Source organism: Anser cygnoides, chromosome 17 (genome assembly GCF_040182565.1).
Source record: "Anser cygnoides isolate HZ-2024a breed goose chromosome 17, Taihu_goose_T2T_genome, whole genome shotgun sequence".
NCBI classification, from domain to species: Eukaryota; Metazoa; Chordata; class Aves; order Anseriformes; family Anatidae; genus Anser; species Anser cygnoides.
Window position 1 is genome coordinate 10,915,801 of NC_089889.1, and position 15,174 is coordinate 10,930,974.

Consider the following 15,174-nt stretch of genomic DNA (forward strand, 5'->3'; position numbering starts at 1 on the left):
TAGCTTAAATTGCACTATTATCACTCAGCTCCCATTCAGAGGGCAAAGAGTAATCTGCCATGGCAACTTCTGAAAAACAACAGATTGAGGTATGCCTGAACTGTGGACTTCTTCAGAGGCTTGGTAGTTTCAAGATATATGGAAAATACCAGCTCCCTTCACCACTTCACAACCACATACTTAATAAACATTAACTTTTCAGCACCTTAAACTTTATAGCAACCACTTACCCATTAAAAGAATCTCTCCTCTACTCTCCTTTCACCTCAGCTATTATCATTTCCTTCCTTTGCATTTTCCTACTCCCTTATTTTCTAATTTCTATCATTCTCTTTTTTTAATTGCTCTTTTGTTCTTTTCCCTCAGCTATATTGCTGATGACATGTTCACCAGAGGATGCTAAAATGGGTAAATATGAAGTCTGGAGACAAAAAAAAATAAATGTTTCTTGAAAACCTAAGAGCATTCTTTTCCATCTAGAGCCAAAACGCACTGCTAATTCTCCTTAGCCTAAAGGCCAGGGGGTTGGAGTGGGATGTTGTGTGCCCAAAGCAATGCCAAAAAGATACTGAAACTAGATGGTTAAACAAGCAGCAGCTATTATTTCTCAGAGGATTAAAGCAGAAAAAAGGTACAATCTGACAGTCTGTGACCTTTTCTTCCATATGTTTCACAGATCCCTAAGACAGACTAATACAATACAAGGCTCCCTCCAGTCTGACCTATTCTAGATTACACCTTAAAAAAAAAAAAAATGAGAAAGAGAAAGCCCAACAAGTATCAAGAGAAAGGCTTCTTGTAGACATTCCAGGAAGCCAAAATCTCAGACTGCAAAACAGATCTGAATACATTATCTCACTAGACAGAAGAAAGAAAACACACCATATTTTTACCACCGTTAATTTGACCAAGGGCTCCAAATCAGAAACAACTGAGCCAGTTGTGTGAGTAATAAGAGTAATATGTAAACGGGAGTTTCTCTTCTCTAGATCAATGTAGGATGGAAAAAATGTTGTAAAAGTTTTACTTACTGAGATCTTTGTGAAAATATACACGATCAGTGAAAGGACTGATAGGTAGACCTGAATCCGTTTCCCACCAAAACGCTTCCTAAGATACTCTGGCATTGTCACCACCTGTGTGGGGGGTAGGCAAGGTTTCAGATAATGGGGCACAGATACACACAAGTTAGAGGAAGCTTTTTGCTACTCAGATACTGCAACAGGGTAAGGCAAATGGAGAGGAGCTGCAAACGAAGTTGCAAGGAACAGCAGCTCTAGGAATCACAGAGGACAAGGAGAGAGTATCAAATACTTCTCACCTCAGGTCTTGGAATTGAGAACCGTCGTTATTTAAATACATACAGAAAACATTGTACAGTTCTAACATACTCAGATCTCTTGTACTTGTACTCATAATGGCTTTGCAATACTCAAGACCTGATCCGTAATCAAGAGGAGAGAGGAAGATTAACAGGCTGCAAAGAAAAGCATAACATGCTGTTTTGACTTACCCCAGCTTTGACGTAGATGGGTACAAACAGCCATCCTAGAACAACCACAAATATCAGAGCCTGCAGTCAAGACAAGATCAGCTGAATTAGCCTCCTCTCTCTAGACAGCACTCCTTAAGTCCATTTATCAGACCCACGAGCAGCTAGAGATCATAGAAACCACTCAAACCTGGCTACTGCGGGGCCGGGGTGGGCCCTGCTCTGTCGTTTGTCTTACAGTTGAAAACCTGGGAATGAAATCCTGGCCAAGCGATTTGCCAGGTATTATGGAGCATGAATTTCATGCTAGATTTCCAAAAGAAGCACAAAAGATATTTTGTAGGAAAAAAAAAAAAAAAAAGGATGATTTCTGCTCACAGGTTTGCCTTCTAATATCGAAGTGCTACTCTACTAGCAACACCAGGCTATCCTAGCCCTCCTCAGAGCAGGCTCAGGGATCCTGGTTGTTAAAATGTGACCAGCCCGTAAGACCGCAATTTCTGGGAAATATTAAGGAAGGTGAAGTCTAATACCTGAGACCTATTTGCTAGCTTCATCCCACAGCCACTAATGCAGAATACTTTCCCTCTTAGAATCGGGTATGCTGCAATGGTATGTTGTGATATCAGCAAACTTAGGTACTAAGAAGAGTAGCACTTCTTTTGATATCTCATTAACTGCCTTTTGCACTGGGTTTCTGTGAGATGTCTGTGCTTTTTACAAGACAAGAGTATATTACAACAATCCCACATACTGTACCACATGCATTTTGTAAAGTATTTTGTATTTCCACATCACCATTTCATATTGTATTTTGTATTACCATGTGCATTTTGTGAACTATAAATCTTACTGTATTTCGGTATAATTTTTGTGACTTAAATGGATGGCAAATGCTGTCTGACACAGAACTGTACATAATTAGACAGACAAATATAGATTTGTATATTTTGAGCAAAAATTCTGTTCAAAATCCTGCAACAAAATGCAAAGCCACACTCTGCATTTTTTCTGTCCACACAAGAGTTGGGTGTTTTTGTTTGTTTGTTTTTAATAATATTATCTTTTAAGTTCTGCCCTTAGATCAAAAACATACAATAGACAAGAAAGACTGGTTCAGCTCCTGCTGTCTCACTAATATAATTTAGGAATAATTTCAGTGGAATATTACTGATACACAAGCACTACAACAGTCAAACTTAGTATTTCTTTCAAGAGGAGAATTGGATTACATAGTCAAGAGCAATATTGCAATATTGTGTCTATTAACCTGTACATTAGTCTCTCTCTGTCATAAATATTTAAAAAACTATGTAACATATCACCCCAAATACACTCATGCATCATTGCTTCTTCCTAAACAACAATTGTACACTATATACTGATATTAGTCCATGGAGAATCTCCCAGGAGATGAAGTGTTAGAGATGGGTATGTTTGAAGAAGGATATGGGTCCTAGAGCTTTGAATGCCATGAAATTTCAAGCAATGTTTGTTCTGTTTTGTTTTGCTTAGTTTTTGTGCAAAGAAAAGGGGAATCGGGTTTGTTACAGCCCTAGTGTAAGCAAATAGAGAAAGATCGCAGATTAACTGTGCATGTCTCACAGAACTCATTTTAGCCTTTATCTTTCTTCTTAAATATTTATAGCACAAGTACTTGAATATTTGCAGCAACCATCTACTTGTTAAGGAAAAAAACAAGTTCCTCATAGCAGTACGTTTCTTTCGCTGCACAGAATTAAATGCAAGGAAAGTATGAACCTATGTAATGCTCATTGAGTTCTTTGTGTCATGTAATAATCCCTTCCATGAAGGTGAATCAAGCAGCATAAGGCCACTGTTATCCAGACCTACAGTGCCTGAGAATTCAGGGAAATGGACTGAATTAGCTCATCTGAACCTCTGTGCTGGTGCAGTTAACACTGCTGCTGGTACACCAAGTAAAAGTCATTTAAAGTCAGCTTGAATATCTGTACTCCATATTGCAACCATAAGTGGAATATACAATCAGAAGAAGGAGAAACAAAAAAGGAAATGATTTTTGGAATGGAGGCTGTGAAGGATATCCCAAATTTCCTACAACTTGTGGAAAAATCAAAACCTCTTCAACAATTTCTATACAGCAAACTGCTGTAAAAAATACTGTGGATTATAAATCTGCTTATTTCTTCCAGACATTCTACAGTCAGAGATTATTCTTTATAAATAAAAAGTAATCAAAAGACATGTACAGAGAAGAGAATCCACTGATTTATTTGGTTAAAATGCTCTCTGAAAAGCCTCATTCAATAGAAAAGAGTCATCTTTTCTCAGTCACTTGGACAAGGACCAAGTAAGACAACTGCACCAAAATAGTAGATAACATTGGCATTTATAGGGTCTGTACAGAAACAAGTGTTGCCAAGCACAAACTTTGGCAGCCTAAAATTATTAGTCAATGTTATCTTGATTAACCTCTGCAGATAATCCTGATATCACAAACGTTCACTCATATGCATGCCACTTACATTCCATTCATATCCTCCGATGGCAATTCCTCCAGCTGCTGCTGTTCCTGCTATGCCCACAAAATGTCCGCTGCCAATGTTACTGGCAAACAGAGAGGCACCAATCTGGAAACAGAAAGAACAAGATTTGATTCTTCATTTCTGTTTTGAAAAAATCACATTCATTTGGCATTTTCAACTCAGGCCTACCTATCATCAGATGGTGATGATAAGAACAATTGACAACCAACTGCCTTGACTACTTTCAAGAGTCCATCGTATTCCCCCCTGCCCTCCTTTCCCCAAAATCTGAGACTCCAGCCATCGTATCTAAAACAAGAAGAATGAATACAATGCTGCACAGGAGATGATCTTCCAGATGAGGCAAACAGGTTATGGCACCAATGCAGATTTTCAAATATTTGCAAAACTTGACTGACATCTGGTGATACCCAAACAATCAGACAAGAGGACTGTGGTCTGACTTGCTCAAGGAGGAAACGATAAGTGCATGCCCACTTGCCAAACCAGCACTCCCAGCACTTCGTATTAAAGTTCTGCAAACTACGTGACTAAATGTGTAATCAGTAAGAGTTGTGCAGACTTTGTAGTTGGTACAAGTTTAGTCAGAAGATATTGGATTAATTTAATTAAATTCTTCAACTTGCACAGCAGAAATATCTGCTGAGAAAAGTGTTTCTGGAAGATACAAAATCCAACAAATTAGGAGGCATATTTAATGAATGCTGGATCTCTAATACCCCCAGATCTTGTACTGATCCAGCAGAGAGAACGCCGGGGAGAACACAAGAATTACTGATTGGAGAAAGACCAAAACCAGGAAAGGTTTATGCTAAATTAAGCCACTCAGAGCCATTCAGAAAAGAGAGGTTAGCCTGAAAGATCTAATTTTTCATAAAATAGCTCAGACTATAGTAAAAGATTAAGAGAAAAGGTATAAAGTTCCCTTCATTTGAAATGAAAACATTAAAGGCAGTATAAATACCAAATGATAATTTTCAAGGCCAGAAACTGAAGGATGCAGGATAAGAACTTGAGGGAAAAAGGAAGTTGGACTGGATATTGTAGGCAGAAGATGTGAGCTGAAGTAGTTCTAAGAAGAGAAGATGTGAGTGAACATTTTTTAATTCACTTCTATTTGTTCTGTGTCCTATGAAAGCTAGAAAGAAAAAATGAAACAGGATTAAAAGAAAAAGCATATAGAAAGCAGGTGAAAGTAGCTCTGCTGACCGGCTTCTAATAATGCTCTCCTTTGAGGTAGATCCCTCAAGGTGAAAAACCCCAAAATGCTTTAAAATGTTTTTAGAACCATGAATGCAGGACCTGCACCTGCACATTCTCCTTATGCAGGTCCCAAATACAGGCACTTGCAATATGCTTGGAGTTACCTTACAAGAAATATCCCTTGTCTGCAACTCACTGAGGGATTCTTAGGGTCCTAAAACATATGTGAAGGGAAAAGTTACAAATTTCCAGGTCTGCAGTCACTGCAGTGAGCTCTTTGTGTAGCAGTAAAAATTAAGTCAATCTTTCTGAGAGCACAGGGACGACTGCCTGAAATTCAGGAGGATAAAAGGGATTTCATCATTGAAATCCATCTCTGAAGATCGGATTTATTCTATAGAACTATGCCATAGCCAGGAATAGCATCCACACTCTATCTCACAATCCTGATCTCTAATCAAAAAATAGATTTTCCTCCCCCGTTTTTTATATGCAACAAGTAAAATTCATCCATCTACTGCTTTCTTTTCCACGCTAACTTTTTGCTCTTTTCCTTTGTTTGGTCTCCTGATTTCTTCTGGTCTTAGTGTAGACAAACTGTTCTTCTACTGTGACAGGGAGCTTCTGTCTCTAGTCCACTCAGTTCTGGCCTTTTTTTTTTTTTTTTTTTTTTTTTTTTAAGTCAGTTGTGCCCTGCAGAAATGTAACCAGTTTGTCACATGAAAGATGTTTCTACAGGAATCGCAAGACTTGCAACAAGCATTAGCAAATATGACAGAGATTCTTGGTAATAGAAAAAAATTTTTGCTTTTAACCTTTTTGTGACAGCAGCAGTATTTTCTCATCAATGATCGTGAAGAAATAAATACCATTAACAGTAGCATTAGTACTGTTGTCCAGTGCTTTTCCTGGAGATGAATAATTAAACTTAAATCTAGATTACCAGAAATGCAATCATCAGTAAAGATTAACTACATTAATCCCTGATTTTATTTAATGTGTTCCCTTTCCTGTTTCAGAAGCCTAAAATGTGCTGCAAGCAGATCCAAGTAACAAAAGCAGTTAATGAAGAACTTGAAGAACTGACGGCTACAGTAGGCTTTGGCCCAGCACCTGAAAACACGGGACCTACTGTAACATTTGCTGGTAATTCTGTGTTCCCAACTTCATCCAGGGCACAGCTGTATTTTAAGAAAAATGTGAAACGCACCCAAAGCAATGCAAAATTACCACCATGTTTAGGGCCAGTGCAAGGACAAAACAATGTGAATGCACATATCACCTTCATACTGGGGAAATGCATATTACTCTGAAAACTGCAGCATGGTTAAAGCAAGAGGAGTGTTTACCAAATATGCTTATGCCCTGGCAGCTGCTGATGCCAGAGTGGAAGAGAAATTTCCCACCTGCCATGGCAGTACTTTAAGGAGGAAGCAAGAAGGCAGATGTGTGGTGGGCAGATGTGTTGTGTGCAAAGAACTTACTGGTGAAACATTTCTATACTGAGGAGGCTGATCATCAGAATTGTTTGATTTGCAATTGGTACATGCTGCAGTACACCTACGCATGACATAAAGAATGCTCTTTCTCAAAAGACTCCAAGTAAACATTTACACTGCTCCCTCACCATAAGGCCAGCATTAAAGGTGTCTAAATTCCCAGAAGTTATGTGGCTAAAATTTCTTCTCTATGATCTAAGTAACAGAGATGCATCAAGTTGGTAAGATGGTCTTTTTGCCTTTGCTGCAGTGACAACAGAGCACTTAGAGGTGTAACAGGCTGGGTGTTTGTCTCTGGCTTGCCTCTTTTCCCTGGGGAGCACCACTGAGAGAGCAGGTCTCCATATTTGATTTCTTTCATGTGCATGACTGTAAGTCAGAGGATGGTCTGAAGTTGGGGGAGGAAAGAGGGAAAAAAATTCAGGGATCGTTAACCATTCTCAGTGAATGCGTTAGTGAACGGATTTTAAAAACAGATATAAGAGGAAAAGTAAAGAGGAAAGTTTATTGAAAGGAACAAAACCTCTTAAGAGGGAAAGAGAGGGCAAAAAACTGAACTAACCTGGAACGTGGAACATTAACTCTTTTAAAATCTTTTAAGAGGTCAGGTTTTAACAAGAGTACTCTGTTCAGGAAAAGTACCATCACACTGCAGGCAAGTGATGATCGCTATGTTTTTTCCATGTTATTCATTAACCGATTCACCTTGCTCTTTTCATTAACTTTAGGATGCAATGACATCCTGGCACTTGCTGTTCCAAACCGTATGCAACATACTTTGCAAATCAGTGACCACTGCAGTGGTAGTGTGCAGACTTTGCAGCTTATGCCTTTCCTCCCTCCCAGGACCTGCTAATAGATATCCTATGTCCCTAATGTCCTCTTTCCTTTCTGAAAGTGTTAGCTCAGTATCAAACTCTTTTCCCCAACCCTGAGCACACCTTTCCTGTGGCAAAGAGAGGACCCACCTTTAGCCCCTCAACTGAGAATAGCAGAAAGGCTCCACAAGCCTTGTTGCGTGGTATAACTTCTCCCATGTGTCACCTGCAAAAGATGCTCCTCAAACCCCTCTTCCCTGGACAAATTTTTCATTCCTTTGTTCCTTCAAGGCTCTGAAACCCAAAGAAGGAAGTGTAGAATTTTATTCTGCTCTCTTACTCTGCAAGTATTGCATTACTGCTGAACTAAACTACGTTTATATACCTCCCACTTCACTGACAGAGAGATGGATATACAATACATATCAAGTGAGGTGTCTGTCTTCTGACAAGCCTGACGGCTGTTGGAGCAGCATAGCCACAAGCAGACTAGTCTGATACCCTTCCACTTTTGTCCTCAGAGATGCAGGCTCAGAGGTGTTCTCCAGGTTGGCTGGAAAATTCTGACAGGTTCTATAGTAATCTTCTTCATTTAACTTCTCCTTTTCTACCAGAGCTTTGCTCTGATCTTTTTATCATTCTTTTTACTCTGACAACAATTGCTTTTACACTATTTTTTTTGTATGGAACTTGGCAAAATAATTAATTTCTTATTCCACTTCGTCTAAGGAAAGGAAGTACACTTCTTATTCATACCAGGGTTGTCTTTACAGGCTCCTCATAACAGTGTCAGATTCAGCAAATGGGGAGAATTCTGAGAATAAGTAAAATTTAACTGGCTGCAGAGATCAGAGAAATTGTGCCAGTGATCAGTTCTGATGAAAATAATCCACACAGAGCTGAAACAAAAACCTGTATTTTTTCCTTTAATTCTTACCTTGCTCACAAAGATCAACGCATCAATAACATTAAATAAACTGAGGAACATTTCTTTTCGAAGTGCATTATGCTCTCAAGTCTAAAATGCTTCCCACTTACTATGCAGTAAATCTTTCCAACCACAGCTGAACTTTGGATGCCCACCAGGTACTACACTTTGCCTTATTAGCTTTTATGCCTCTGGAACTGAGGCATATCAGGTAACTCATAAGTGTGCAGACAGCTTTGTCTGCAAAACTGCAGAACCTGAAAAACAATATTCAAAAGCAAAAAAAGCTTCAAAATCAAAAGGGTTTTTTGTTGTTAATGGTAGTGGGGTTTTTTGTTTTGTTATTGCTGTTTTTTAATTATTATTGTGCATGAAGTCCTGTTAATGCTTAGGGACTGGCTACTACTGAAGCTGACTGATTTCCAGTAACAGACACCTCATTTCTTACAATGCTAGAAAGTATTTTAACAGAAGAAGTTAAAAATTCAGTTTGCAATGCCCAGTGTTACAAAGCAGGCACTTATTTTGAGCTACTCCATGACTCTTTGGAAAAAGTACGGTTGGTTATGAGTATTTAAAGAGCTATACATGCCTTTCCTAAAGACATTTCCGTCAGAGCACGAGAGACCAAAACCAGTTTCTTGAAAATTCTTCCCTCATTTTCTCTAAAATCACTGTGTAAAGGGCACAGCATTTCCTACCATGCAATTAACTCATGATGGATTTAAATTTCTGGCAATCAGTGAGAACATAATTATATATCTCGATCCCTAATTAACTACTGGAGCTACTGAGTTGACTCATCCACTGCATCAAGGACAGTGATTTCAGTGAAATAACACAGAAGTGACCCATGCCCTCAGCAGAACAGCCAGAACAGACAAGCTAAGGGCTTAGTTCTGTGAAATACCAAGCAACCTTTACGGACTCTGCTGGAGTGAACAAAGTTGGACAAATTTGGCCCATGATAACTGTATTGCTTCTACTTTATACATTGAGAAACTGAATCACAATCAGGCAAAGCAACTGACAATCACATGCAAAATCGATAACAAAAGTGGGACTAACCTCCCGCCCTTGAGTGCCAGACCTCTTTAGTCTAAACCACATCTATTAGATCATTTAGGTGAACAGATTCCCTTTCCCAGGCTTGCCAGTAAGAGATCCTAATACACTGCTAATGAGTCTCTTTCCCTGTGGAATCAGAAAAGCTACTTATGGCTGCCTTGTAGCACATAGAACACAGCACAAACATGGAAAAATACAATTAGTATAATGGAATTAAATTTATAACAAGTTAGTGGAAGGATTGTTTCCTTTCTCTCTGTTTCAGAAAGCAATCAATTGCATGGCAAGAGTTGTTATGCTGAAATTACAAGGAAGGAATTTGATAAATAAGAGATCACTTACAAAACTTCCCCTACCCCTCAACCAAATCAGGTTAGCCCTGATGTGACACAAAAATAAAGTAAAATAAAGTTAAAAAAAAAAAACAAGTACAGCACTAGCTGTCACAGAATTAAGATCACATCTTTGACTGAACTTTCTATACTTTCATTGATTTCCTAGTCACTCCAGCCCAGTTTGCATAGGTGTTTTGGAATCTCTTTTCATCCGAGGCAAACTCTCCAAGGTGGTGCTGCTGACATAGTATTTAGCTTGCAGTTTGAGTGCTGGTCATTTGTTTATTTTGAGTCATATCAGGAAGAAAAGCAAGAAGGGTTTGTTTTTATGGTGCAGAAAGACACTTCTGGCATTCCAGAAGGAAGGATCGAAGGGGTGGTCTTAAGACTGCACTGATGACTAGCATTTCATCCGTGTTGAGCTTGCATAGTTTGGGCAGGACAGAAAGATGATCCTAGCAGCAACTGCTACACCACAGGATCATCCCTTTTGTCTTCCTACTGGAGGAAGGGAGCTGAATCTGTTGGTTTTGTGTTGCCAGAGAACTCAGTGTTTGTTAACCTTCTTTGGGTCTTAGAGGAATCATTAGGAGTTTTCTATGCCTCTGCAGCAAGATAGAAAGTTCTCTTGGTGAGTTTTCCCTGCCTTGTCTCTTCCATTTTCTTTTATGTCTGCACAAAAAGGTATTCATATTCACCCTTGACAGGCAGACAGAATTGCACAAGGTTAAAACCAGCCCACTGATTAAACTGTTAAGCGAGTTTATTTTTCCTGCTAAATTTATGGGATATCTCTTATAATAACTTGGAAAGGAGAGAAAGGAAGCTTTACTCTTTCCTCAAGCTTCCAACAGAACCTGAATTTTCTTAGATCTACTCTACCAAATGAAGACACCTTTTACTGGCACCACCCTTTAATCTTTTTGTGTCATTAAAATGGCAGCCCCAAGTCCTTCTAAAGGCAGATTGGAACTCCTTGAAGTGAAGGTGACTGAAATAGGTCTAGGTATTTGTGCAACCTACTTTAAGAAAATTCCTTAATTTTTTACAGAACAAACATTTACTCTATCTCCCCCTGGATCCTGTAACTGAATCCGTGTGGGTGAATCTTAAATCAAAAGTCTTAATAATGTGCAAAGATATTTTTTGAGACCAAGCTCAAAAAGACAGCTCCAAAGACAACGGAAGTCACAGATAATATTTAAATAAATTTTAAACTACATTTTACCAATATTTTATCATAATTTTCCCAGGATTTTCTTTTTGTACTGACCAGAACTTGTTACCAAAATTGCAAACACTAGAGCAATATCAGGGAAAAAAACGAGTAGATTAACTTTTCTCTGTGATAACCTCAATATGAGTCAGTTTATTTGAGTGCAGTGAAAATACTTAATTCAAAATATTATTATTTTTTAAGTGGGCTGAAAGACAAAGCATAGAATTTATCTACACTGACATCACCGATGTATCTATGTTCAAGCAAGTTGGCAACACAACCAAGACAACTCAGAGCTCAACACAATTTCCCCAACAGTTTACCCTGCCTGTCATGTGGGTTTTGTTGTGCAGTTATCACTGTATCACTGTGGCTAGAAAAAGAGTTTGAAACTGAGCAGGGTGCACCTATATGACATAGCCATCACAGTCTCCAAACTAATGTAGAAATACTCTGTATTTCTATTTCTATTATATATTTAAAGGCTAGACATACTCACATGAGGGGGATGCACATACACAAGCATCTTTCATATACACACAGAGTATTTGAACTCACCGGCCACCAAACCATGCTCCGTCCAGCCAGGAAGAATCCACCTACTGTCCCTCGGTTGGTTGAGTACATAGCCTGGAAAAAAAGAGAAAGAAAGAACGATTTAATCAAATTTAATCAAATTCTAAGTATATTAGGCAAGCTATATACAGACTAATACAATATATACAGACTAATAACAAACTGCTAGGACAGAGGGTTAAAATACACGGGGAGGGTAAAGTGGAAGAAATAAACAAGCTTACAATGAAGAAAACAATACAACTGAACAATGACTTTGTATCTAGGTCTATGTTAACCCTTGAAGTTTCATTGCTTCACTTTTAGTTACACTACAACCAAAACATCAAAATAAAATTAAATAAAATTAAATGTAATGATACAATTGATCACAACTAAAAGTTCAGTGTACAAATTCAAACTTATGGCAACACTTTATCAAAGCAATGATCCCTTTGATTTTAGGCACCAAAGAAGACTGATTTTTAAGTTGCAAGTTCATGGAATAGAAAGTATGCAGCTTTTCTATCCAGTATTATCCATCCCTAGCAGATAACCACAAAAATCTATTTTCTTGTTGTGGTATCAACAGTGCACTCACTTCTCTCTGAAGATCAAACACAGAAGTCAGCTAAAATTTCCTTTTCACAGACTGATTTTATATTTGTCTAAGGATGGGCTTTAGAGGAAAGCTTCCTCCATTTTTCTTCATGAGCCTGATCCAAATATTGGATTCCCATTGTATCCTCTGATGGACTTTGAACAGGCAAATAAAGAAAGAAGACTTGAAGAAAATTGGCCATATCTTTTATTCTGATGCAGAAGAAAGAAAGTATACAATAGATTTCCATTTCACTACACACAGGAGCATTTGTCCAATAAAGAAAGCATTGTTGCTGGAAAGAAATGATTCCAGGCATTACTCAGAACACAATTATCTGACCTGATACAGATCAGCCCTCTTCTGTCACAGACCTTCAACAGAAAGTTCAACTACACCAATAGCTAGACTTCCATGGAAAAGACCCCACAGACAGTTCCCTCCCACGAGACAGCAAGGTGTTTGGCTACACTGAGGATTCACATTTTATCCAATGTTTTTGACATCTACTACCACAACAAAAAGATAAAGACTGGGTTGCCATTTTGTGTACACTCCAAAATTCTGGTGCTCTTCAAAACATTGCCAGACTGCTAGGAAGGAATGTTTTTTTGGTTTTTTTTTTTTTTTTTTTTTTTTTCAGCTGATTTCTCTGTTCTGTGCAATGGACCCCTGGGATGTTCCTGGCAAGCACAGGATTACAGAGGGACAATGCCTTCTCTCAGCTTGTTAATGGTCAGGCGTTCAATTGACCAGGAGTGCTTGCCTCAAGGAAAAAGAGCATGCCTCAGAATAGCAGCTTCGAAATTCAGTGTCATTCCATGGTTTACAGCTTTGTAACTCATGGTACTGGCCTATTATCTCCAAACACCTCAGCACTGAGGTTATACCAATAGGATAGTATCTGCCTTTCTCCATTCACTGTGAAAGCATTGTGCTTTGTTTTAGGATTAGGCACTGACGTTTCCCTTGCAGCCCTCAGCATATTCTGCATTGCCTGGGAGGGAGCAAGAGGCACAGCTCTGCTTAGATCACAAACAAAAAGTGATCGCCGTTTCTTGCGACCCCTGAAACTGTCCCTTCCTCATAGTTTGAATGGCACTGTTCCCTGTAGTCAAGGTCCTGCTGGCAAAAAAAAAATAGCACGAAAATAATACTGCTCTCAAATGGCAGCTACAGCCTTGACCCAACTCACTCCTCTGCTGAGAGCAGTCTGTGGTCCTCGGTCTGTCACACAGTCATAGCAGCAGTTTCACACCACAGACATCAACACATATTGCCCTCCTCACACAGTGACTCCACCTCCACTATTCTCCTCACAACTCTCACTTCTCGCTGTTTCCTACAGCATCACCTCACACTGCCAATTCTCACTGCAGTCTCCTGTGTTCCTCAGCGCTACACACCCTCGACTCCCTACTAGCCTGCTTTCTAACAGCAACCCTAGTTGGCCTGGTCTTTACTGATCCGATCTCTCAGCTCCTTCCCCACACAAACCCTGCTTCTCCACTAGCTCTATTCATCCACCTAAATAAATGCCTCTCCAGATCATCCTTCCCTCTCCAGTAAATACCCACATTTTCCCCACCATCTCCATATTAACTATCTCAATTAAGCACCAAGATCTTTATACAATTACACATTTGCCATTAACTGAGCCATTTTCCTAGGACTCTATAAACTACCTGCTCATCAAGCACAAAAAAGAAAAAAAAAAGCCCAACCTACCCATAGTCCCACTGCCAGGACTACCAAAAAATAGATGACAATAACAGAGATGTCCGCAGCATTGTTGATCTTTATGATGGTTTCCATCCTGGCTGCTTCTCTGGCTTTCTTCTTCTTTCTCTCCTTATATGCTTCTTGCAGAGTTCAGGTTAATGATAAACTGCTGTCATCCCCCTACGTCTTATATAATATATAACTTCAGATTCACTTGTCTCACATGGGACACAAGTTGAAGCTGCTGCTTTTCCCTGGACAATGCTTCCTTCTCAAATATTGCTCCTCTGCTACAGGTGCTGCAGATTTCAGAGTTCACTCCCCCTGCCAAAGGTGCTCAGGGTTTTAACATCAACGAGCAGATGTCTAAGAAGGAATGAGCACCGAAAGGAGTGGCTTGGCTGCAATAAACCTGCATATTTACCTCACTGTGAATACTTTTTTTTTTTTTTTTGAAGTGGTTGTACCTGTAAATCTAGTCATGGAAGACATAGTTCTTTTAGATGATGATGGTAAACAATTATCTGTGAGGAGGAGTGACTTGGCACTTGGGGAAAACCCAGGGGTCCAGGAGCTGGGACACCCTGTGTCATCTCTCAACTCAGCAGGATTACACAAGGGAGAAGCAGCCCTGTGTTTCTGGGAAGGAGACAACTTGAAGCTGCTTTTATCTCTCACATGGATGCAGGTAAAGATGCATGTGAACCACGAGACTCAGATCCAGGAGCTTCCTGTGCTGAATTTCAGGGTGTTCAGACTGGGGTTTTGTGCTCTCTGAATTGTAGCTAATCAGCTTCACATTCAAATAAGTTCAAAGTTCATCACTGCTTTGGTCTGCTCTCCCTTTATTTGTTCCTCTGACTTCAAAATAAAGCTAAGCAAAATAACTGGTCACAAGATATGGGACACACTGATTATAGACAGATCTTCACAATCCATAATAGGAAAGCTTTCCTAAACAATGCCTGTTTGAGGTAGAAGAAATCTGAAAAATCCAGGATATTTAGAACCATAGCCACAAGTGCCAGGCACGTTTCTGGGCTCTAAGGACATTCAAAAGTCCTACTCTCTGCTAGAGAATCAGTATTCATTCTCAGCTGCCTTTTGGGATTAAAGTGTGTGGTATGTTACTTGAAGTCACACTGAGCAGAACAAGCAGTACAGTACATAGAAAACACAGTGGGTTTGATTGATCTTGGAGTGCTT

At 39.3% G+C, this 15,174-nt stretch overlaps 1 protein-coding gene across 3 annotated transcripts in view; it reads right to left on the reverse strand.

The window, feature by feature from the left end:
• The window catches only part of SLC5A1 (solute carrier family 5 member 1), a 50,610-nt gene that overhangs the window by 15,537 nt on the left and 19,899 nt on the right, over window positions 1–15,174 (reverse strand). Inside the window, exons 1-5 of one of the 3 annotated variants that reach the window (XM_013173641.3) lie at window positions 13,975–14,342; window positions 11,649–11,720; window positions 4,000–4,104; window positions 1,514–1,573; window positions 1,032–1,136 (exon numbers count right to left, since the gene is read on the reverse strand). In XM_013173641.3, coding sequence (XP_013029095.1) covers window positions 1,032–1,136; window positions 1,514–1,573; window positions 4,000–4,104; window positions 11,649–11,720; window positions 13,975–14,061 — 429 coding nt within the window. In that variant the 5' untranslated portion in view covers window positions 14,062–14,342. Of the gene's footprint in view, window positions 1–1,031; window positions 1,137–1,513; window positions 1,574–3,999; window positions 4,105–7,690; window positions 7,710–11,648; window positions 11,721–13,974; window positions 14,343–15,174 lie in introns of those variants that run through there. The other 2 variants (XM_048064101.2, XM_048064106.2) reach the window with 2 other exon arrangements.